Here is a 25,133-nt window from a genome sequence, read left to right as displayed (position 1 = left end):
CATAGTGAGTTCCAGGCCAGCTAAGGGTACATAGTGAGATCCTATCTCAAAAAAAAAAATGTACTTAGTTATGCCCATACTACAGAACACTGAACAGTCAAGCAAAATATGTTATTTATACATTTGTATGGAAATGTTTTAATATTTTGTGTTCTTATTAAATTGGAAACACAGCATGTTGTCTCTGTGACATGATGTTGCAGACAATACACATCCACCATGTATTTCGTATGTCAGTTCTGCCTTTGGGGATGGGGTTATAGGCTTGTCTTGGTTGGTTCCCTTTCTGTATCTGAACCATTGAGGTGAAACTCTGAAAAGTTACCATTTTTTTACAGTATGTACGTATGTGTGTGTGTATGTATGTATGTATGTATTTGTGCGCATGGACCTCACCGAGTTTATACGTATCAGATGAGTGCAAACGCCCACAGAGACCTGAGGGTGTTGGATCCCTCAGAACTGGAGTTTTGGGCAGTTGGGAGCCTCTTACTGTGGGTGCTGGGAACTAAGCCAGGAGCTCTGCAAGAGCAGTCCATGCTCTGAACTGCTGGGCTACCTCTCCAGCTCCTACTCTGTTCGAAAAGGGGGTCTTAAAGTCTTTTACTAGTACACTATTAAACTAAACTGACCCATTCGGTTGCAAATGCCATTGACAAACGTTCTCTCTGAGTAAACAGCTGCAGTCTGACTTTAAGTCGACACAAGCTCCGGGAACCTCCTCCCTTCATTCTTCACAACATCAGAGGGAACTGTTCCCCATGTCAGGAACGGCCTGGAAAAGAAAATAGGAAACATGCTTCCGGTCTTTCACATAGACTGACAGAATTAAAGCACATTCATCATGTCAAAGACTGTTTTCTCCATTCATTCGAATAAAGAGAACCCTTCGAGATCTTTGTGAGAGGTCACCAAGCAAAAGAGGAAATTAAGAATTAATCAAATGCCCACTGCTTTCATGAATTATTTTGGTTGAAACTGACAGGCTTACAAATCTAAGAATCATTTCTCTCCCTCTCCCTCCCTCTCTCTTGCTCTCTCTCTCTTTGTGTGTGTGTGTGTATGCTTTCCTATGGGTGTATGCCTGTAGGAAGGCCAGAGGTGGACATTGGGTGTCATCCTTTATTGCTCTCCACCTTATTTTTGAGGCAGGGTCTCTCACTGAACCTGGAGCTCATTGACAAGACTAGACTCACTGGCCAACAAGCCCTCGGGATCCTCCTATTTCTGCCTCCCTGGCACTGGGGTCACAGGTGCCCATCCCAGTGCCCAGCTTCTCCCATGAGTTAGTGCTGAGGATTAAACTCAGGTCTCCATGCTTGGACAGCAAGCACCTTACCAACTAGGCCACCTCCCTGGAGCCCACACTCAGCATTTTGTTTGAAGTGGGTTGTGATGACTAGTTTTGTTTTGTTGTTGTCTTGTGAGACAAGGGTTGACGATGTAACTCTGGCCTGGAACTTTCTATGTAGACCAAATTGGCCTGAAATTCATAGAAATCTGCCTTCTTCTGCCTCTGGAGTATTCCCATTAAAGGCATGCATCACCATTAAACCACATGCTGTCTAGTTTTAATTGTTGACATAAGACAATCTAAAATCACCTGGGAAGAGGTTCTCTGTGAGGGATTATCTGCGTCAGGTTGGCCTGTGGGCACATCTGTAGGTTATTACCTTGGTTATGTAAATTGATATCAGAAGGTCCAGCCCACAGTAGGCGGCACTATCCCCTAAGCAGCAGATCCTGGGTTGTATGAGTGTAGGGAGTGACCTGAGCACTGATAGGCATGCATGCCTTCATTCCCTTGCCGTTCTCGACTATGGGTAAGATGTGACCCAGCTGCTTCAAGTTCCTACCTTGGCTTCCCCGCAGTGATAGGTTGTATGTAACCTGGAGTTCTAAGCTGAATAAACCCTCTGTCCCGTAAAGTTGCTTTTGTTGAGGTATTTTATCACAGACATAAAAATGAAACTAAAACATAGGTTTTCTTGCATAACGTATGAGCTCAACAACTACCATTCTTCACATGCAAAACTTAAACTCAGCCCTTAGACTCAGGACCTAATTTTCTCATTTCCCTCTCGCTGTTGGCCCCCTCTCCAGGGAACTCCCTCCTTCAAGTGCTTCCATAGTGACATCCAATGTCCTTCATCACTTAAACCCACTAAGACAGAGAGAGGCTTCTCCTGAACAGCTTAAAATACTTCCTGAAGGGGAATCACATGTCCATCTTGTCACCGTTCCCAGAAAATACACTATTGTTAAATTAGGGAAGAGATTAAACTCTTAGAATCACGATGCTCAAGAAGGAGAAGGGGAGGGGCTTCCCTGGAGGGAAATCATGGGGAACTATTTCATCTGAGGAAAAGGATTGTAGGTGACAGGCTGCAAAGACGCTCACCTTCCAGAAGACATAAAATGACGATAAAATGAAGACCAGAAAAAATGATAAAAAAAAAAGGGGGGGGAGGTTAGAAGACATCCCTGGCCATGGCATTCCTCACAGAGCAGTGAGAAACCACAGAGAGACAAAATGATTGCAAGACTCAGAACACACATTACCTGTCAATCACAGATGTCTCTTTGGGAGGAAACATCAAGGTATGTTTGATTAGCAAGACACTCTCCCTTCCTTCAACAAGGGTTCTAAGACAAGATCTTTTTACATGTTTCTCCTCAACCCACACTTTTGGAATTCTTGTAGTTTAAAAAAAATATTGTGTGTTGTGTGTGTGTGTGTGTGTGTGTGTGTGTGTGTGTGTGTGTGTGTACATGCCCAAGTGTCCAAGGAGGCCAGAGAATGGGGTCAGATTCCCTGGACCTGGAGTTGCAGGTGGGTGTGAGCCACCCCAAGTGGGTGCTGGGAATCAAACTCCCCTTCTCTGCAAAAGCAGCTAGTGCTGTTAACTGCTGAGCCATCTCTACAGCCCCAGAATTCTTGTGTTTTAACCACATCACTCAGTTCCACTGGTCTTTCAGACTTAGACTCAGGATCTGAGGTTTTGAAATAGTTTTCCTGGGATGGAAATAAAGGTAATAATTTGATTAGCATTTGAAAGGCTTTTCCATTGGGTTTTCATGCCTGTCTTTGTTTTTCTCTTCCCTTTTCTTCTTGAACATACATAATGGAAACCATCTTTGTAATTATTCCCAAGCACTGAAACTTTAATCTCCATTGTGTAATTGAAGTTTTCTCCGCAGCAAAATGGTTTTCTGGATCCTCAGCAAACCCAGAGCATAAATACTGGTCATTCCCTTGGGGAAGGGCAGGGGGGAAATAGGTGTGTGTGTGTGTGTGTGTGTGTGTGTGTGTGTGTGTGTGTGTGTGTGTACATCCTCATCCTACAATTGTTTCCTCGGTTTGGTTTCTGTTTGCTGTGACCCTTTTAAGGAAGCACCATTTGTTTCTGTGAATATTTAAGTACTCATGCATTTAAGTGAGCACTTATTGAGTGCAATTGTGTGCACCAAAGGAAACACCCAGGCACAAAGTGGGGTGGAGCAAGGAAAAGAATGAACATTAAGGTACAAAGGAAGAATGTTCCCTGCAGAAAACTGACAAGGAGATGCTTGGTGGAGTGGGAATCATGCTTTGTATCCATTAGTCTTGGGACACTGATGAAATACAGACTAAAATTTTCGGGAAAGTCATCCCTGGTTTCTGTGCTGCTGTCAGGAGGCTGAGATGGCTGGGCAGTCTAGACCCACGGGCAAGAGCAGGAGAGAGAGCTGGGAGTGGAGTGGTTAGCTGCTGAGTGAAAACAAAGGAGGCTGGAAGAAGGGTCTGAGGGTGCAGAGAGGGAGAGAAGCCAGCAGGGTGCAAGGTCAGGATGGTTAGGAAGAGTGAGCAGGAGGGAAGGTGGTGGGTGAGTGAACACATCTCGGTGGTGAGGAGCAGAGGAAGACAGATGCAGGGGTGGATCTTCCCCTGGAGTAGAGCGGCTAAAACACAAGCCTCAATGACTTCTTTTGCTTTTAAATTTTTATTTTAAAGCTTTGAGCTTCCTGCATTCTACACAGACTATAAAGCGAAAGCCTCTCAACTTTAAAATGTCAAGAAATAGTGATCCACTCAGCATCTCCATCCACTTAAAACGAAACAAGATCTGCAAACACTCAGAACAAAGAATTCTTCCACAAAAGCATTACAGTCACACAGAAAAGGCCCCAGCCCTTGGTGGAACTGTGTGGGAACTGAAGAGAGAACAGACTCAGGGAGGGGGGCTGTGGAGAGGATCAGTGAAAGTGCTTGCCATGCAAGTGTAGGACCTGAGTTTGAATCCCCGGAACCCAGCAAAGGCAGGACAGAGCCTGTCTGTAATCCCAGAACACCTACAGCGAGATAGGAGAGAGACAGGAAAATTCCTGGGTGCTCCCTGGCCAGCTAGTCTGAAACAAAAGAGACCCTGCCTCAAACAAGGTGAGCGACCACACCTGAAGTTTTCCTCTGTCCTCTATGCATGCACTGTAGCACGTGCATTGTGTGTGCACATGCACACACACACACACACACACACACACACACACACACGAATGCACACATGCATGCACAAGAGGAGAACAAGGGGAAAGTTCTACAACCTAAAGATGGTACAACATAGGACAATTACAAAGAAAATAGTAGCAAATGAAACGCAGTCCTGTGCGTGACAGAGTGAGTTAGTGTCAAGACAGGGACACAGGTGGCAGTCACCATCAGAAAGTCTCCCACTTTCAGTCACCCGTTAGCAGATTCAAGAGAGAGCAAATGACTAGGTCAGGGCCCACAGAAAGGAGCCTGATCAACTCAGCATGCGTTCATGATTAAGACATAAAATTCAGTAACAATTTAAATCTTCTTTGGTGGAACATCCTTCTTAGGAAACACATCTCTATCAAAGTACCTCCAGTGACACAGTAAACAACTGGGAAGAGTCCCACCGGTGAACAGTAGAGACTGACCCTGCCTATCACTTACTGGCCGGTGAACAGTAGAGACTGACCCTGCCTATCACTTCCCGGCCAGTGAACAGTAGAGACTGACCCTGCCTACCACTTCCTGCCTGTGAACAGTAGAGACTGACCCTGCCTATCACTTCCAGCCTGTGAACAGTAGAGACTGACCCTGCCTATCACTTCCTGCCTGTGAACAGTAGAGACTGACCCTGCCTATCACTTCCCGGCCAGTGAACAGTAGAGACTGACCCTGCCTACCACTTCCTGCCTGTGAACAGCAGAGACTGACCCTGCCTATCACTTCCAGCCTGTGAACAGTAGAGACTGACCCTACCTATCACTTCCTGGTCTGTGAACAGTAGAGACTGACCCTGCCTATCACCAGGAAAGTGCAACACTGTAGTGTTTCACTGTAGTCGGCTGTGCTGCTTGCTCCAGGATTGGATCTTTGTGGGTTTTGTTGTTGTTGTTGTTTGGTTTTGGTTTTGGTTTTTGAGAAAGTTTTTCACTATGTAGCTCTGGCTGGCTTAGAAGTTGCTTTGTAGACCAGACTACCTAGAACTTGGAGATCTACCAATCTCTGCCTCCTGAGTGCCGGGATTAAACGCGTGTGCCATCCTGTCTGGCCCATTAAAAATGTATTACACTTACGTGTATGTGTGCCCACCTGCTGTGGTGCACACGTGGGGGTCAGAGGATCATTTATGGGCATTCTCTCTTTCCATATGGGACCTCAGCATCAAACTTAGCGGCAGGCACCTTTACCCAGGGAGCCCTCTCACTGGCCCTCCAGCCTTGCTCACACCACTTAGTCAGAGAACGTACGCCTGAACCCTCATTTCGTCTCTCATTTCATCTGTGCTGATCTCTGTACTTGGTAGTTTGGTGCCTGAAAATCACTGGACAAATAAACATGCCAGTCAATCCACTGTGCCCTTTCTGACCACTGCCCCACATAAAAAGAGGCATGGAGTTTCATAATTGATTGAAATTGACTTCAGAAGACATGATTACCTACATAAGGAAAGTGGAGAGAATCTACAAACAGATCCTGGGAACAAATGTGTCCAGAAAAATTACTCGAATTGAAATCAGTGTAGAAACCCAGCATATTTCGATTAAAAGAATTTAAAAATATATATTAAAAAGGTTCATTAAGAATAGCAATGAGGCTAAAACTCTTAGCACTAAGGAATATGGAGCCAGGACCAGCCATTTCCTGTAACCAGGTAAGACTTCCAGTGGAGGAACCGGGACACCAAGACAGGCACAAACCCTGCGACCTCCAATTGTCTTTCTTGTCTGCAAGATGTGCTGGAGTAAGGACGGCACAGAAATTGTGGAGGTGATCAAATACTGACTGGCCCAGCTGGAGACCCACACCCCGAGAGGGAGCTCACTCCTGAGGGCCAGGACCCAGAGGCAGAATACCCCAGACACCTAGGATAGAACCAAACAAGACTGGGGGAAAAAAAGTCACTGAGATGATTCCTAATGATATTCTGGTATACTCTCAGACTGGTGCCTAGTCCAACTGTCATGGTGCCTAGTCCAACTGTCATCAGAGAGGCTTCAACCAACAGCTGATGGAAACAGATACAGAGACCCTCAGCCACACATTAGGTAGAGTTTTGGGGAATCCTTCAGACGAGAGGCAGGAAGGCTTGTAGGAGCCAGTGGGATCAAGGGCACCACGAGAAACCCCACAAAACCAACTAACCTGGGCTCACAGGGGCCCACAGAGACTGAACTGACAACCAGCGAGTCTGCACAGGACTGACCTCGGCCCTCTGCGTGTATGTCAAAACTGTGTAACTTGGTGTTCTTGTGGGACTCCTAACAGTGGGAGTTGGGGCTGCCTCTGACTCCTTTGCCTGCTTCTGAGACCCTTTCCTCCTACTGGGTGCCTCATCCAGCTTTAACAGAAGAGAAGGTGCCTAGTCTCACTGCAACTTTATATACCATGGCTGGCTGATAGACATGAAGATAAACAGAGGAGGAGGAGTGGACAGGGGCAGGAGGGGGCTGGAGCAACTGGGAGGAGAGGGAAGAGGAGTTGGGAGGGGAAACTTTGGTTAGGATGAAAAAAAAAAAACAAAAACAAAACCTACAAACAAACAGAACAGCAATGAAGGACTGGAAAGATGGCTCAATGGTTAGGGCAAGGCTCTTGCAGAGGACCTGAATTCAGTTCCTAGTATCCATGATTGGTGGCTCACAGCTACCTGTAACTCCAGTTCCAATCAATCTCATGTCCTATTTGGGCCCCTGCAGGCAACTTCACTCACTCATACATACCCACATACACTAGTGACTTCTCTAAAAAAAAAATCTTTTAAAAACGTAAAATCAAGAGAAGAACATAGCAGTGAAAATCATGAATTACCACTAGGCACTAGGCGTGGTGGTTTTTTAACCCAGTACTTGGGAGGCAGAAACAGGCGACTTTCTGTGAGTTTGAGGCCAGCCTGGTCTAATAGTAAGTTCCAGGACAGCCAGAGCTACATAATAAAGAGACCCTGTCCCAAACACACAAACAAACAAAAAAAATTTAAAAATCAGAAGAAAGGAAATCATGAATTGCCTGATTGTAATGTAAAGAACAGAAACAAGGCCCAAACAGACAATGCAAAGGCATGACAGGATGTGCTTAAAGGGACTGAGAGTTCCAGGAGGGTGTATCATGCACATGGATACTCGATGCCATAGTACATGTTTCTGTTATTAGCACAGTAACCTGCAAATGCCATGTGAAGTAAATATTGACAGACCAGCTTTATCCTGAATTCACATGGAGTAGGAAGAGTCTGGGAAAGTCCCTTGCAAGGTGTGACCTCTGGATTCCTAGGCATCCCCAGATCTTCCAGGCAGGAGGGGTGTGTGATATCATTAGATGAATACTTGACCTTTAACCAGTTTCCTGCCCTACAATACCTAAAATCCTTGGACTCTCCAAAGAGATAGTATTTAGGTGACTAGGAGGTGGGGAGGCCCTGCCTAGCCCAGGATGGGGTAGTCCCAAGGATGTGGCTGAAATTAGGTGCTGTGTAAGCAAATCAGAGTTGGAAAAGGAGGTCATGGGAACTCTGACTTACAGTCTCTGCTCAGAATCACAAGGAAGTCTTAGGGTCATGCCCACAGCTAGTCAGTAACTGTCTGACACTGTGGACAGAGTTAGGCTGCCCTGGGTCAGAGGACCACAGTGGTTGTTTACTTGCTTGCGGGTAAATGTAGACCTCCTATAGCTCATGGCTATGATGTGAAAGAAGAAAAGCATGAGGGGATGGCATGATGAGCTGAAGCTTTTCTCACAACACCCAGGTGCCTGCCTTTCCCATTCTCTGCATGCCATCGGGTTTCCAGAAGCTGCATGGCATGCAGTATCACAGTGCAGTACATGCAGGGGCATTTGTGAGAGCCGGATAGGAATATCTGTCTTCCCCGGAGTCCAACCTTAAAGATGTTGCCAAAGCATGAAGCAGAGCATTCTAACTTTAGAAAGCCCTTTGTTTTCTATTTTTGAGATACCATTCATACTGACATGAGACAAGTTGGCTAGTTTTGCTTTTAAATGAATTCATAAACATTTAAAATTTTCTCTTTCAATTTCTAGTAGAGTGAATATTGATGAATATAACCCACACAAGCCAAAGCTCATGGAAGCCCTTGATGATTTCTAAGTGAGTAAGGGGTGCCTGGAACCAAAATATTTGAAGACTGATGCTGGCCTAGACAACGATTTAAAAAAAGTGAAGAAGGATGGGGAGTAGATTTGTCTTTCCAGTGGCCAAGTGTGAGATGCATCCTTCAGGCAGGACACTGTCTTTGCCCTCTGAACTCTGCGCACCTGGGACACCCACTAGAGATTGGACTAATAAAGACAGGCGGGGCTTTTGAGGTATGGAGGAGGCTATTCTCCTCATGTAGTCATGGCTAAGTTGCCCACACTCCCCCATGGAATCTCTTGCCCATAATCCTGTAAGCATCCCCAGTTAAATTCACTGGTTCACCAAGCTGAACTTGTGGGGAATCATTTCTTTGGCCCATCACTGCTGCCCTATCTGGAGTGAACAGATATTTGTTTTTCTGCCAGGTAAAGTCCACACGACACCGAGGCCTCCTGTTTTTAGCATCACAGCAGAACATTGGGGCTGACAGAAATGTGTCTAATCGAATTGGAGAAGAGGGAGACACAAGCCCAGAGTAATGGCTACTCATTGAAAAGGAGGGGAAAGAGACAAGGGGTACTCTCAGGTGTCCACTTTGTGAGAGGAAGGAAGGTGGGGCAAGTCCTGACATACAGAGTCAACACTGGGTCAAACCTGGTAACATTCATGGAGGAGTTTGTGTTCTTCTCCTGAACATCTGAACATTACATAATAAAGGCAAGTGAATGAATGGGCTCACAGGGCTCATGGTGTGTGCTCTGGGAACATTCCTTTATACTCCTTAAAATGCACATAAGAAAGCAGTTGCCTAGGAGGAGAATGCTGAAACTTAAATCCAGGTGTGAGTGTTCTCCATGTAGACTGCTCTTCTTCCAGATCTGCAGTGTTAAAGGAAGTCTATGGCCACACTATCTGAAGCATGGGGATCAAAGTGTCCCAACTGTCTGGTGCTTCAGAAGAGGTACCATATGTCAGCACAGTTGTCTGCCGGAAATCTCCCAGAAAGCAGGTCCTTCTGGGAAAGTCAGAATACATAACATCCTAGAGTAAATTCAGAGAGTAGGTGATGTCTGGGAGACTTGAAGATGACAAGCCAAACAGGCGTTCGTCTCTGTTCATTCCTTGGGAGACCAAGGAAGCTACTATCCCGGATTGCCTCTGCCATGTACTTCCAAACCTCCAGATGACCCAGTAGCTCTCAGCTAAGCTGCAAAGAGGACCAAATATGAACAGCCAGATTGTGAAATACAAGTGAACACTGCTTTAGTGTCTCTACCCAATCCTATCAACACACACAGAGAACACAAGCAGTGGCTATAGAAGTCACAGAAGTTGACAACCCAGGCAACTGGTGGCAGGTGACATGACCGGGCATCGGTAGGCAAAAGAGATCACTTGTGTAAGGCCAAGAAAGCATCTAGGATTACGGGCCATTTGGAATCTTGGAGTTCACTTTGGTGCTGGGGTTCTGCCTAATAGGACTAAACTCCTGGAGCTACAACAGACCATGGAAAAGTGAAGGGCAATCATTGTATTTGTGCCCCCAGAGTGAAATGAATCCATCTGGTGGTTACTGATTCATGTCCCCAAGACCATACAACACGCTATAGTTATAGCATTATTATATAGTCTGCCACCAGGGAGCCATCATTTAAAAAAAAATAAAAAATAAAAAATCCTGGGGCTGGAGAGATGGCTCAGTTGTTAAGAACACTACTCCTATTGCAGAGGACCCAACTTCTGTTCCTAGTCCCCATGTCAGACAGCTCCCAACTGCTTGGAACCCCAGCTCTAGGAGTTACTATGCCCTGTTCTGGTCTCTGTGGGCACCTGTACTCATGTGCACATAATCACACATAGGTACACACATGTACATACAATTAAAAACGAAAATATCTTCAAAAATCCTTAGATGCTACCATAAGCAAAATAATAAACATGGATGGTTAATAAATATCTGTGCTATTTATTAACTCATCTTTGGAACTGAAATGCTCCATGAACATCATGCTAGCTCAACAAGGAGCTGCCATGAGTCACCCTGAATGTTTTAGATGCCAGATTTTCCAGTAGTTCTAAATATGGCCATTTTATTCAAATGGGGGGGGGAATCATGCTGTGTACAGTCATTTACTCAGTCTTGAAGCCAATCTTACAAGCGATACGATCAACTATGCACCCTCCATTCAGCTGTGAGCATCAAGGGAACTGAATGAACATGTACTGTTGACATGGGCACAGCCATGATGAGGATACCAATGTCTCACACCCATGGGAACTGGCAAAATTCCTCCAGGTGAGGCTTGGAGGAATGGTGAAGCCTCTCTCTGTTTTCCAAGTGTTTACAAATGATTGCCCAGTGTGCACAAAAACTAGCAACTGCAGCTTCCTCCTCCTGGGTGACTGCAACTGAGACTACTCCCCTCTAAGGACCTCCTACCAAAACTAGAAGAGGCCAGCCTCCTCGTGCTGCGCACCAGGATTCACAATCCCCGAAGACCAGGCTTGTGCCACTTTGATTTGCCACCAGGCCTGGAAGTTACCCAATAACCCCAGACACACCTTTGCTATTCACTTCATTATCTACAGCACACGGAGTGACTCCCCTTAAGTCCCCACATCTTCTCTAGCAGGTTAACAACTGCCCAGGCCCAGCTTTTCTGTCGTACTCCATGGTTGGCATCTATCTGCCTCCACCTGTCCCATGTCCCAGCCCCGCTCCCTAACCCTGTCGATGGGGTCTGACGTCTGTCCCTCTACCGCTTCTTACTTCCCCAGCGTTACCCTTGTCAGATCAAGTGGATTCCTAACCTGCTCAACACAGCTTGCTCCTAGCTGCTCTGTACCTTCCAGAAGCTCCTAAATGGTCTTCCCTATGCCTGTTATCTTCCTTTTTAAAAACTTTATTGAGCTTGTGAAGGTGGGTGTGAGGAGGAACGGCTACATCAAGGCCTATGTATTGAGGTCAGAGAACAACTTTTGGGGATCCTCTCCTCCCACCACGTGGTTCCCAGGGATCAAACTCAGGTAGTCAGGTTCGTCGCCAAGCACCTTTGCCCACTGAGGCAGTCTTCTCACTGACCCAAACGTGGCCTTATTCCTACTGTTTTTGTTCCAGTGCTCAGAACCACACCCGCTCTCCCTGTATACATGCTAGGCAGACATTTTACCATTGAGCAGCTACATCTCCAGCTCCTGGTATTTTTCTTAGTTTTCTGGGCCTCTCTGGGTTAATTCTTAATTTCATACTTCTCCTGCTAGTTCAGTGGAATTTGAGGAAGGACCTATACCCTTTCCTCTACAATGAAAGCAAACTCTCCTCGAGTCTTCTGGGTTTTTTTTCTATGATGGCTATGTATTATGATAGACATAAGTACTCTTTAAAGAAGAAGGAAGCACGTCTCCCACTTCAGGCTTGGCACTGCAGCCCAGTGGCATGCCTCCCAAAGTGTTTGTGCCTGGCACAGGCAGGGAGAGAGTCAGGCAGAGAGAATGTTGGTTCTTGACCAAGTAACTTCTCATTGAACTGTTTAGGGTTGCAATGAGAAACATTTCACAAGTCTTGGCTCATAGTTACGCCATTCTGCATAACTCTGTGTACTTTAATGCAAATGAAAACATAAACAGCCTGAATGACTGCTCTTTGGCACCAAGGACAGTTTAACTCAACATATTTAAATACTGTTGATCTTGTTTGTGTTGCTTTGTTATGACATTTCTTCACCTGGCCAATAAAAACGTGATAATTAAAAAGTCATTTTAAATTTCCAGTCTTGACCTGTACGTTTGTTGCAAACAAGTCTAGTCCCTAAGTCTAATTCTCTAACAATTCACTCTTGTACGTGAAGAGAAAACACAAACCAAGCTGTGAAGGGGTGGCTCTCAGCAGGGAGGCACAGTGCACGGCAAAAGTTCATGACAGATGCTCTTTCTAGCTGAAGAAGTCATCACCCATAGGCATGTGAACTAGGGCAGACATGCAGTGTGCCTCTGTCCAGACCCCTGTGAGTAAGTCTATAGGAACAGTTCAAAGGACTTAACACTGAGAGCTGCCTCCTAAGCTGCAAATAGAGCCAGGGCTAACACTATTATTGTGGCTCACTTTGCTTCTCAAGCCTTGTCCCGAGGGCTGAGTGTGCAGCTCAGTGATAGAGCACTTGCCTGGCATGTCCAGGGCACTGGGAACCATGCTCAGTAGTGCTTTAGACCCTGCCACATTCACCTCTGTCAGTAGTTTCTATCAGCCCATTTGAAAAGCTGGACTGTGAAATGACAGGGTCTCCTTATTTGTAACCCTAAAACTGGATTTCATGTTTCAGTAAGTTTAGTCATGTAAGATAAAATCAGGCTTCATAAGTAATGCCAACTATGAAAGTATTTGAAAACTAAGCCAAAAGCTTCAAGAATTAAAACGCAAACCTAAATTGGAAGACAGACTATAAGAGGTGATTGAAATACATGGTAACAGCATCTCCCTGAGAATCACTCCGTGAGCCACACAATTTTAGAGACAGGTCTCACTGGAGCAGCTCAAAGAAGCTGGTCTGGCCCTGCCCCACTTGGTTAGGTTTCAACTCTTATACCCTTGCACCTTTCACACCGGGAAGTCATTTCTCTTACCTATTCTCATCACAGAGGATTTAAATCTCAAATAATAAATACTGATTAAATAGTAGTATATGATTCTAAAGAATGCTATATTAGTTATTTTTCTGTTGGTATGATAAAATATCATGACTAAAACAACTTAAGGGGATATATACTGTTGAATATTGTCTTAAGGTGTGTTACTTTTGTTTATGTTGCATTTAACTCTGTAAAACTGTGTTACTTTGCCTGTCTAAAACACCTGATAGTCCAATAAAGAGTTAAATGGTCAATGGTGAGGCAGGAGAAAGAATAGGCTAGCTGGCAGGAAGAGAGAATTAATAGGAGAAATCTGGGAGAAGAGAAAGAAAAAAGTAGTCAGAGAAGGAGAACTCAGGGGCCAGCCACCCAGCTACACAACCAGCAACGGAGTAAGAAAGGATGGTATACAAAAATAGAGAAAGGTAAAAGCCCAGAGGCAAAACGGTAGATGGGATAATTTAAGAAAAACTGGCAAGAAACAAGCCAAGCTAAGGCTGGGCATTTATAATTAAGAATAAACCTCCAAAAATGATTTATTTGGGAGCTGGGCAGCAGGCCCCCCAAGAGAGTAAAAACCCCAACAACAGATAGTTTGAATGGCGGGGGAAGCAGGGAAGCAAGCAGGGAAAGCATAGCTGTGTGAGTAGGAAGCCAGTTGGTCACATTTTTATCCTCACACAGAAAACAGAGAGAGAGAACAAGAAGTGGGACAAAGCTATAAGTCCTCAAAGCTCCCCATGCTATGATGTACTTCCTCCTGCAAGGCTCCACCTCCAAAAGGTTCCATAACCTCCCCAAACAATGCTACAAACCAAGGACCAAGTGTTTAGATACATCAACTTATGGAAGATATTTCTCATTCAAACCTCTACACTGTCTTTGATGATTCTTCCAGTACTTACATTTTTGTCTCTTCCCTGAGAAAGACTGCCATTAAACAATTTGCATAGTTCATGTTTGAGTACCAAGCTATGTCTTACAAATCCAAAATACAACATGCATTTTATATTTGCAGACAAGAAAAAAAATCAGCCTGTATCCATAAAAGTCCTTTTCCATTTCCAGACTTAATTTCTGTAACTCTGAATAACTTTTTCCAGTATTTTACATATTCAAAGGCCATGATTATTTACTGGTGTTCACTCATAACCCAATGCTGTACTGCCCCTATCTCCTATCACTTGACTATGTACTTGGAGTTTGAGTCTCTCTACAATATGGAACTTTCCTTGTGGGACAAATTTCCTTTATACCACTATAACATGAACATAATATTATCACCAAGATGACATTCTCTCCCAGGAGTGCTAAGCTCATTCCCATCTTTACTCGTTTATCCACAATGATCCCCAAAAGAGAATGTCCTCTTCTCGTCACTGTTGTAAATCTTACCTACTATCATAACCACTCAGAACATGCCCACACGATTATGTAATTGTTTATACTAATTTATGTAATAAAAGGAAAATGAAGGCTTTGCCCCATGGGTCCCAAACTATTAGCTACATTAAAAAGTCTAAAAGTTTATATATATACATATATGTGTATATATATGTATATATATATCACAGCTATATATATATATATCACAGCTATAAGAAAATGCCTCAAATATTTGAACACAGAATGAAGTCTAAAATTGATAAAAGATTTTATACAGAACTGATGACTAGGGTATATGAAAACTAGCTTTCCTACATTATAAATATTGAACAATCTGAAAATACGACATAAATCAAACTCCTATCCACGAAACTATATGTAATGAAGCCTTTCTTTGTTCTCTCTAAATGCTTGAGTACACTTGAAGGCTGTTTATGCTCAGTGAAAGTAAACTATTACCCAAACATGTCTCCACTAGGGAGTTTCCATGCTTCTTATCAGTGTTAGTGCTACAGCCTACAGGAGGCATTTAAACTGCCAAGGACTTTATTCAGCAAATTCATTTAAAAAAAAAAAAAAAACTAAGGTAATATTGGTGTGTAAAACGACAGGATTTCTTATTAAGGAACATACGCTCAAATAAGTGTTAATAGAGTAATATAAAAGGGAGATTAAATAATAAAGGACAGAGTGTTATGAAGTCTGTAAACCAAAAGCTCTTAGCAGCAGATCATAAATCCCTTTCTGCATCTCACACTCTTAACACATCTGTTACAAGATTTATTCCCATTAAGAAGTGGTGTTGAGCTCATTAACAAGCTCTTTTTACAATGGTGCATGAAACACCAACTTTAGAATAATCTACACTGCAAGACGGACACTTTTGCAGAGTATACAGACATACTTTTAATCTTAAGCATCTTACAAAAGAATCATTCCTAAGCTTAACAGTGACTTCAGAGTGTATCAGCTTGAAGGGAAAGGCATGAAACATAAACGACAAACTATGTACATTGGCTAAAAGAACTACCACATAAGTTATGTACTAAGGTTATGCATGGTTATTACGTCTCTTTCAAAAGTAGCAACTTTCACACGGTATATCCTGGAAGTTTGTTTATTACTAATTCGCAGATGTCTCTGCACTGTTTGGAGATGTTCAGTGAACCGAGGTCATCTTCCTCTTCTTGGAAGTCAGCTTCTGCACTGTTGTCTAAGCCCCTGAGTTCCAGCTCAGACAAATTTGATGGCTCGTAAGAACTCACTTGAGATGTCCTTGGCGACTGGCTTTTCTCAGAGGACTTGCGGCCAGCTCCTACTTTAAGTTTAGTGGAGCTGTCCCAAGCTGTCCTCATGACCTTTGATCTGCCTGTACTCAGTGGTTCTGCTCGGTTTTCCTTTTCATTTGTCCACTGTGATGAGAAGTCACTGGTGGAGCTGCTGGAGGCTTCCTCCAGACTCCCATGGGCAGTCTTCAACACATACGATCTTTTATGTGAGCATACTGGTGAGCCAGCCGAGAAGGGAGGGCTGAGCACAGGACTCACTTCACTACTGTTTTTCCTTGTGGACAGCCTTGCCTCGCTTGCCTTGCTCATCTGTGAACCATGTTGGGCATTTTCTGCCCCTGTGCTGGAGTCGGGAGCCAGACTTCTGCTGTCATCCTCAGTCATGCAGAAGTCTTCCGAATAGCAAGGGCTGGCCAACTCCTCCTGGCGCTGTAGCTCCGAGATGCTCTCACAGGAACTCTTTGTACTAGGTGGTCTGTTTGCATTTGTATCTGCAGTCACAATGTCTATGACTTCGACTTGTCTACCATCTTTCCCCTCATCAACAGGTTTGTCAACAGCAGGATCCTGTCGGGAAAGCGCTGGGCTTTGGACTTTCATTTTCGAGGTTCCTCCCAGAATATTTGAATGAGGACATCTTTCTGAAATAATGGAATCTGCAGGGCACACACCTGCCTCCAACCAAGTGTCACTGGTTCTGTTTTCACCCTGCTCAACTGTTTCTTTTTTAATAGCATGGCTCCAATTCATGTTTTTAGTTGTACTTAACTCATCAAAACACGCACTGATTTGCCTTGAAGTATCACTACCCTCAGCAAAAGACCCATTTGAGTCTGAAGACTTATCCTTGGGTGGCTGTGGTGGCATCTGGCTTTGTGCTGCCAAGCTTGGTACTTTCCCTTTCCATGACGGCCCTCGGACTTTGGGCTCCACTGCTTTGATTTGCGATTTTCTATACTGCTCTCTCTTTTCATGTACAACCAGCATGTCGGGGTTTGTTTGCTTTAAACGCAGTCTTAGTGTATTTGTTAAGCCATAAAGCAGCTTACCCTTTGCAACCCTTGGTGGAGGGCTACCACTGATCTTCTCTGAATGTTTACCTTTAGGGTTCTTTTTAGACTGAAGACTCACGAGCTTTTCATGTTCTCGCACAGAAAGTTTGTTGCTCTTTGGTTCAGACCGAGATGCGCTCTTTGATTCTGACCGAGATGTGGACTTGACAGAAGGTTCTGGCCCCTTATGTTCACTTCCGTACAACCAGGCTAAGTGGGGGTGAACCTGAGTGGGACTTGCCACGGGCTGGTTGCACAGCAAGGACAGTTCAATCAACAAAGCATTCAGCAGCGGCAGCTGTCTTATTGCATTGGCTGTACTTTGTTCAGTCTGAGGAGGACATGCAACCTCATTAACTGAGCCTGGACCCTTCTTCATCTGTGGAGGATTTAGAAGCACTGGAGGGCTCTCCTCCATTGCAGATCTTGTATGTTTCACCAGATGTATGGGAGGACCTACACGTTTTGTTTCAGGAAAAATACCATCCAGCTCCTCAGGTCCATTTCTCTGAGGCTCAATAGTGATTTCAACCCTGGCAGAAGATGTCTTTTCCTGGGCCAGGTGAGTGTAATACAGAGGAGGAGGGCAAAAGGTGTTGGATTCAAAGTCTAGCTCCGTGACCTCTGGGCTGAGAGGGCTGACAGACCTCCCACTGGGAGCAGGTGAACAAGGGGCAGAAGCCATGTCCCCAGAGCTGGCCTTACTGTGTAAGACTGCTTCTTCCCAGGTCTTCTGGATAGCTGAGGGGTCTGAGTCCCCTGCAGACCAGCTGTTAGTATCCTTGGCGCATGGCTCTGAGGCCTCCAAGCAGCGTACATTGGAGGCACACTGAAGGCATCTGGCAGCGGCTTCTTTGGTGCATGGCTTCGGGGCGTCCTGGGTACGTGGCTCCCACACCTCCAGGGCCTCGGAACCCGTGATACTAGCAGGGCTCAGTGGGCCCGGCAGCTCCTGAGCCCCAGGGGGAAAGCGTCCCAGGTCGGTTAGGCGGCAGAAGACAGCCAATTCCCCGACGGGCTCGGCCGCCGGGCCCCGCAGGGTGAATTTACCCCGTCGGCCCTGGGGGGAGGCGACCAGCAGGATGTCGCAAGCCCCCAACAGGCACGGAGCAGACGCTGGGCCCTGGGGAAGCTGCAGCAGTACTGCGCGCAGGCGCGGGCGATGCAAGGCGGCGGGGCGCAGGCGTAGTAGGCAGGCCTTGCCGCGCCCGAAGTCGATGGTGCCGCTCTGGGGCTCCTGGCCAGAAGCGCCAGGCGGGAGGACGAGCAGCGGCGGGAAGTCCAGCAGGCGGAACGCCACAGCGGGTCCCCCGGCGCACGGTGACAGCCCGACCTCCAGCCGCACCCAGTCCACCAGCAGCTCCAGCGAGAAGAGCCGCCCTGCTGCCATGGGCGCCATCGCCGTTGCCCTGGGCGACGCCACCAGCCCGCCCCGCCAGCCGGAAGCAGGAGCCAGAGTCGCCTAGGCAACCGCGGCTTTGAAGTTCTCTCGCGAGATTTGTTGCCTGCCCCTGGGCTGCTCCCGTGTGAGCTCCTTTGCCTTCTTTCGGGCTTTAGTTGGGGGCAATTGGCGAGATGCTAAGAGATTAGGTGTGGCAGAACGGTATTTCTTAAATTTTATATTTTGTCGCTGCAGATCCCATGCCATTAGGGATCATATATTGGAAATAAACGGACCATTCTGCCCATCCCAAGCCTCAGAGCCTGCTGGCCTGTTGCTGCGCGCCCAAAGAAGGTTCTGACCTGTCAGAGGCAGTGCCATATTCTCTGTCACTCCTCTGTCTCTCCTTCGTCCTACCACACAGTGATCACCAGCAGGTCACATTTCCCTTACAGGACTTCTGCCTCCTTGAAGCCTTCTTCTCAGGAGGTTTGACCTCAGCCTCCACCACGACAACCTTGCAGGTGTAGAAAGACTCCGAATGTATCCAGAACAACATATTCTAACACTGGTCAAAGTCCTCATCTCCCATCCTGACTTCTGACCACCCTGGCTTGTCTTCACAAAGAGCCTGCCGTGATAGTTTATCCAGAAAGCTCTATGGATGGCGTGGTGGTTTGAAAGAAAATGACCCCCAAAGGGAGTGTCACTATTGGGAGGTGTGGCCTTGTTGGAGGAAGTGTCACTGTGTGGGTGGGCTTTGAGGTCTTTTTCTCAAGCTTCCCTCGGTGTAACAATCAGTTGACTTCCTGTTGCCTGCAAGATGTAGCTTGCTCAGCTCCAGCACCCCATCTGCCTGTACACTGCTATGCTCCCCTTCATGATCTTAATGGACTGAACCTCTGAAATTGCAAGACCCCCTCAAATGTTTTCTTTATAAGAGGTGCCATGGTCATGGTGTCTCTTCACAGCAATAAAAACCCAAACTAAGACCGATGGGAACCCACTAACTGCAGAACTGACTGTACAATACAGGGGACTGACGAGGGAGCAGGGGGGAAAGGCATCATGAAATATCTTAAGGCGCTGGAAATTACAGGGTCTGGGATGGGGATGAAGCTTGGTGGTAGAGGCCTTGCCTCACAGACACTAAGCCCTGCATGCAATCCTCAGGACCACCACCACAAGAGGGGAGGAAGTTACTGGTTCAGTTAGTAAGGCAAATGATATTGGTTTGTATGTCTGGGAGGGGTGGTTGGTGAAAGTAACGTTGGCCATTGGAATCCTGTAGTGTACAGGCTGCACACCAAGTTAGTGCAGCCTATTTTGTGATCTTGCAACTCAGTCTGAGTTCACAAGCTCCACAGCTTCCAGGCTGTCTCATGGATTCCCAACCTGTGTCTCACATATTATGCAGATTCTGAGTCACCCTTTCTGTTGACATGATCAAAGACAAAGCCCATAAAGACACTTTTTTTTCTACTCAAGTTGTGGGTGATTCTGGGGCAGACAGCCCTTGTGCTGTGGAATGTTATTTTAACTATGTAAAGATTGTAACATTTGTTTATGCTGTGGAATATTACTTTGTGTAAAGATGTGTTCCTTTGGTTTATGCTGAATTTGTTTAATGATGTAAGGATGTGTGTTTAATTATGTAGAGATGTTTCACCTTGCCTGCCTAAGGCACCTGGTTGGTATAATAAAAAGATGAATGGCTAATAGCTAGGTAGGAGAAGGACAGGTGGGGTTGGCAGGCAGAGACAATAAATAGGAGAGAAAAGAACAAGAAGAAAGAAGAAGAAGAGAACGAGAGAGAAAGAGAGGGACAAGTCCAGGACAAGAAGCCAGGCAGCTGCCAACTATCAGACACAAAAAACAGTGAAAGTAAGATATATAGAAGGAAAGAAAGTAAAAAGCCCCGAGGCAAAGGGTATATCAAGATAAACAGGTTAATTTAAATTAAAAGAGCAAGACAGAAATGAACCTAAGCTAGGCTGAGCATTCAAAACTAACAATAAATCTCCAAGTCATGATTTGGGAGCTGGTTGGTGGCCCAAAAGAAAAAGCCTGTTGCACCCTGTGCTTATCACCCTCAGGCCACTGGCTCATTGTCAGTGACCACAATGGTGAGAGAAGTTTGTAAGGAGCAGCATGGTATCGTTGTCACATAGATAGAGTAGAAATATAGCCATGCAATCATACAGTCATTGCTCCCTCAGTTACATTCTCAAGGTGAAGTGGAAAGGAGGAAGCAGGTGAGCATCAAGCTGTAAAGCATCAGTGTCCACAGGCACTGTGGCAGGAGATGCAGGTGCTTACCAGATTCTTTGCTTAGTCCTCTTGACAACCACATCAATTGCTGATCGACTCGGGAGAACACTAACGCACCCCACCTGGAGGGGGTAAGAGCATAGTTAAGTCTACATGGCAGCAAGTGCTCAAGCTGCAATAGGGTTCTTCCCATCTTTAGAAAGGTAGCTAAATGTCAAAAAGTAGCAGCATCTGATTAAAAAACATGGTTCAGGCCACAAAGAAACCATTAGAAAACACTCAGAGAAAGCAAGGAGGCAAATGCAGGGCACGGTTTATTCTATGAGAAAATCAGCCTGATGTTTGTTTGTCTTTGAGACAGCGGGGTCTCCTTTGCCACCCAGGTTTGAGTAGTGATCCACCCTTCTCAGCCTCCTGTACCAGGATCACAGGCATCAGCCACCATACCCAGCTTGACCCCTTTCCAAAGGAAAATCAAGAGCATAGCCAAGGGCGGGGGCACAGCATAATGCCCCAAGCTTGGTGTTAATAAGAGACACATCTGTGAAGTATAGCTTACCACCTTCCTTGTGCTTTTGCTTAAACACCCCATCTTAAAAAAAAGATGTTTAAGATAATGGGATAGTTGAGTAAGAATCTAGTATCAGATGACGACGCGAAAGAATTATTAAGGTTAAGTGTGTAAGTTTATCTAAGAAGACATTCTCAGACATAAGAGACAAAAGAGGAAGAAGTTGCAAGAAAAGGATAGCTTGAAATTTTTCTTGAGACAGGGTCTCTTGAAGCCTAGGCCAGCCCCAAGTGATGACCTTGAATTCTCATCCTCCTGCCTCCACTTCCCAAGTGGGAATACAGGCATGCACCACCAGCATACTCTGCTTAGAACTTGCTTCACAATGCTTTAGGATGGAAACAAAATGGCAGAAAGAATGCAAATGTGATAATATCCTTTAAATTTTTTATTTTAAGAGGAATGATCTAACTTTTGTTGTAGGGCAGGGTCTAGGCAGCCTAGGTAGGCTCTGAGCTGGCCGAGGCTGAGCTTCAAATCCTGATCTTCCAGCTTCTACCTCTGGAGTGGTAAGGATTATATTACAGGTTTGTGTGCCTCCACAACCCCATTTCAGGTGATTGTTGGGAATGGAACCAGGGCCTCTAGTATGCTAGGAATGTTCTACCCACTGAGTTACATCCTTAGCCAGTCTTCATTGTTGTATCCGTGAAGAAGCATGTAGAAGTTCATAGTATAATTATCTTTGTTATTATGGGTGCAAGGTGATGATTTGTGTGTCTGTGTGCACACACATCTGTTCACGGCACGTGTCTGGAGGTCAAAGAACAACTTTTGGGAGTCTTCTACCTTGTTGAGGTGGGGTCTTCTCTTGTTGATTCTACGGTACCACAGACTCCAGACTAGCTCTCCTGTAGGCTTCTGGGGGTTCTGTCTCCACTTTCTATCTCACAACTTAAAGAGTAGGAATCACAGATAACCCACTGCCTGTCTCTCTGTCCTTTACCATCTTGCTGGTCCCCATGGTGTTGCTTTCTGTACTTGTGTAAGTGCTTGACTATTTGCATGAAACAATAGTATTTTGTGTTTCACAGGGTTTCTGCCACGAATGACTGAGCATCACACACTGGAGGCCAGCGCTGTCAAAACCTGCCAGGGCCTGTGATAGTTATAATGGTCTGTTGCTCTGGAAAACTGCTTATTTTTTTTTCTATTTTTTTTTTTTTTGTGTGTGTGTGTGTGTGTGTGTGTGTGTGTGTGTGAAGACCCTCACTTGGTAATAAATTACAGATTAGTGAAAGCAGAGGAGAAAGGGACACCACCAACACAGAGAAAAGACAAAGATGGCTTGGGTGCTCATTTGATGAAAGGGAGTAGTTTACTTTTATTTTTTTATTTATTTGGTTTTTGTGTGTGAGTGTTCTCCTTGCATGTATGTCTCTGCATAAACTGCATGCCTGGTGCCCACAGAGGTCAGAAGAGGGCATCTGACTCCCTTGAACTGGAGTTGCAGATGCCTGTGAGCCTCAGGAATCAAACCCTGGGACCTCTGCAAGAGCAACAAATGCTCTTACCCGCTGAGCTATCCTCTCCTCAGCCCCTAAAGTCCCTGATTGGGAGACATTCCTGCCCTTGTATTCTCATAGGCTGGTACTTTAGAAAACCACAATCTGGCATAGCCCCCTCCCAAACTGCCCATCCCATTGGGTGGCAGGCTCTTCCCTTGATGCTATGTAGTGTCACATACTCCAGACTATCTTAAGACCAATGCCCTATTCGTGAATATTCGGGGGCTTGAGAACACCCCTTTTCCTCAGTCAAATAGCAGATGGCCCAAAACTTGCCAACCACTCTCAAGTGTTGTGAGACAAGCAGGAATCAGCGAGAGGGGGGGGGGGGTGTAGTGTCTCCTGCTCACCGGGGACTCTGATTAGCTGTGAGTACACCCCGTACTGAAGGTGGACTGTAAGGACTTGCTTCTTCCAGTCAGAGGAAAACTTGGCATGCCAGCCCCCACCTTCTACTCTGTTTTGAGATGAGATATTCACTGGTTCTTGTGCCAGGCTAGCTGGCCTTCAAGCTTCCAGAGCTTCTCCTGTCTCCCAGGAAGGGTGTGTGAATATTACCTTGTGCTACCGAGTCTGACCTTTGCGTGTCCTGAGAATCCGAACTGAGGTCACCAGGTTCGTGCAGCAAGGGCTTTACCCACTGGGCCATCCTCTCGGCATAAGGGAATTTCCTTTCCCTGCAGGAGCTGTGAAGTTCTGGTCTATGGATTGTGCTGACTGTCCCAGGTAGCCACTTCATAAAGGGTGTTTGTAAGTAGGTCACATATAAATAGCAGGGATGCTATTTATAGCTCTGAAAGGCCAAGCATATCTGGAATTCTTGCCTTGCTCATTTCTCAGTGCCGGCCACTTGAGGAAGAGGGGTGGTTCTGTGTAAATATAGCAACAGGAGCCCCTCTCCCAGGCTCCCCTCTGATGCACAGGCAGTCCTTTGATTTACCCAAACTTCCCACCAACTATTTTAGGCTGATAGCTGCAATTTGCATTTAAAAGTTTATTTTCCTTTAAAAGTCTGCATGTGTGTATTGAGACTTATCCAGCTGGAACTTCAAAAAGAAATTTGGCTCAGTCGTCCCAAGCTTTCCACTCAGCAGAAAGTAAATGCTAAGTACACAATGATTTTAAATAACAAGAGCATGAAACAATCTCCTTAGTGATGCGGACCTGGGACCTGGCCAGCCTCCCTGCCTCTGTCCCTCCCCTTGACTGGTCCTTGTTCCCTTCCTGATTCCTGCAGCACTGATACTGGTGGTTTAGGACCCTCCACCAAGTGTGGCTCTCCTCCCCGGCTTCACAGATCTCACAGCTCCTATCTGTTCAAGTCTCTCCTGGTAGTTCTGCCTGAAAGTGGCCTTTCTTTCCTGGTTGTGCCTAGCTGCCCTGCAGAGGGTATTTCTGTCCCTTATTCTCACTAGCATGACTAGTTCTCTGTATGACGTTCTTCCCTTCCTCCCCTCTCCTCCCTCCCTCCCTTTCTTCCTTAAGTGCATGTGCATGTGTGTACAGGTGCACAAACAAGCCCGTGTGGAGAACAGAGGGCAACCTCGGTGTCATCCTCTGGAGCATTAGCCACCTTCTTTGAGACAGGCTCTCTCATTGGCTGGGAGCTCACCAATTAGTCTAGACTGCTGAGCCTCCAGAGATCACCCTGCCTCTGCCTCCCCATCACTGGGATTACAAACACATGTCATCATGCCTGGCATTTTTTACATAGGTTTTAGGAATTTAACTCAGGTCTTCATGTTTACAAGGCAAGTACTTTTAACAACTAAGCTCTCTATTAAGCACCCACACACCCCCCCACACACATACACATACACACACACCTTGAGACAGTGTCTTGCTGAGTAGCATAAAAACTCACAGCAAAAACTCCTGACTGCTGGAACTACAGACTCTACCATGCCCAGATTGTTTTTTTTGTTTTTTTTTTTTTTGCCTATCTACAGCAGCTACCATACTGATTGTTTCTCTACAGGATGTTCATTTGCATTTAATGGACCAATGAAGGAAGAATGTGGTCCTTTGTGGGGCTTGCTGGGTAAAGCACAGTAGTAGAGAAAATATCCCAAACTATAAACTTAAAACATTGAGAAGGAATCTGCAATGCCTTCTAGTTTGAGACATTTTTGTGCAGAACTGGGTTTCATAGAAACCCACAGTGCTTTCAAGAATGCATGGGCCTTTTCAGAGCGGCCCTCTGAGTTCAGGGACCTTCAATTTTGCAGTTATTTTGACTGGATCCAGGGCCCAGATAGTAGGATTAAAGTAAACCGAGTAAATTCCCCATCCTCGGGCCTGTTTCTCCACAAGCATGATTCTCTACAGGTTTTCTTTTCCATCAGATACCAACTGATCAGTTCTGAGCTGTTTAGTGTCTGTAAGACAGTCAGAGGTGAGGCTGTAAATGGCCCCAGGCATTGGGAAGCTCTGCATCTTCTAAATT

General features: G+C 45.7%; 1 protein-coding gene and 1 long non-coding RNA gene across 2 annotated transcripts; both read right to left on the bottom strand.

Moving 5' to 3' along the window:
* Window positions 1-69: 69 nt before the first annotated feature.
* On the bottom strand, window positions 70-23,411 carry LOC119088095. Its single transcript, XR_005091684.1, has 3 exons — window positions 23,246-23,411; window positions 20,657-20,730; window positions 70-775 (listed from the first exon to the last, which is right to left on the bottom strand). It is a non-coding gene; the product is annotated as an uncharacterized LOC119088095 (long non-coding RNA).
* Window positions 15,502-18,468, bottom strand: Map10 (microtubule associated protein 10). Its single transcript, XM_028889811.2, has one exon. The coding sequence runs from the start codon at window positions 18,353-18,355 to the stop codon at window positions 15,707-15,709; it is 2,649 nt and encodes an 882-aa protein (XP_028745644.1). The 5' UTR covers window positions 18,356-18,468; the 3' UTR covers window positions 15,502-15,706.
* Window positions 23,412-25,133: the final 1,722 nt, after the last annotated feature.

The sequence above is a fragment of the Peromyscus leucopus genome, chromosome 5, assembly GCF_004664715.2.
Source record: "Peromyscus leucopus breed LL Stock chromosome 5, UCI_PerLeu_2.1, whole genome shotgun sequence".
NCBI lineage: Eukaryota > Metazoa > Chordata > Mammalia > Rodentia > Cricetidae > Peromyscus > Peromyscus leucopus.
This window is presented reverse-complemented; position numbering and strand designations above follow the sequence as displayed.

Bases quoted from the DNA above. Each gene is read 5' to 3' on its own strand.
- Map10 (XM_028889811.2), bottom strand. From the start codon at position 18,355: ATGGCGCCCATGGCAGCAGGGCGGCTCTTCTCGCTGGAGCTGCTGGTG.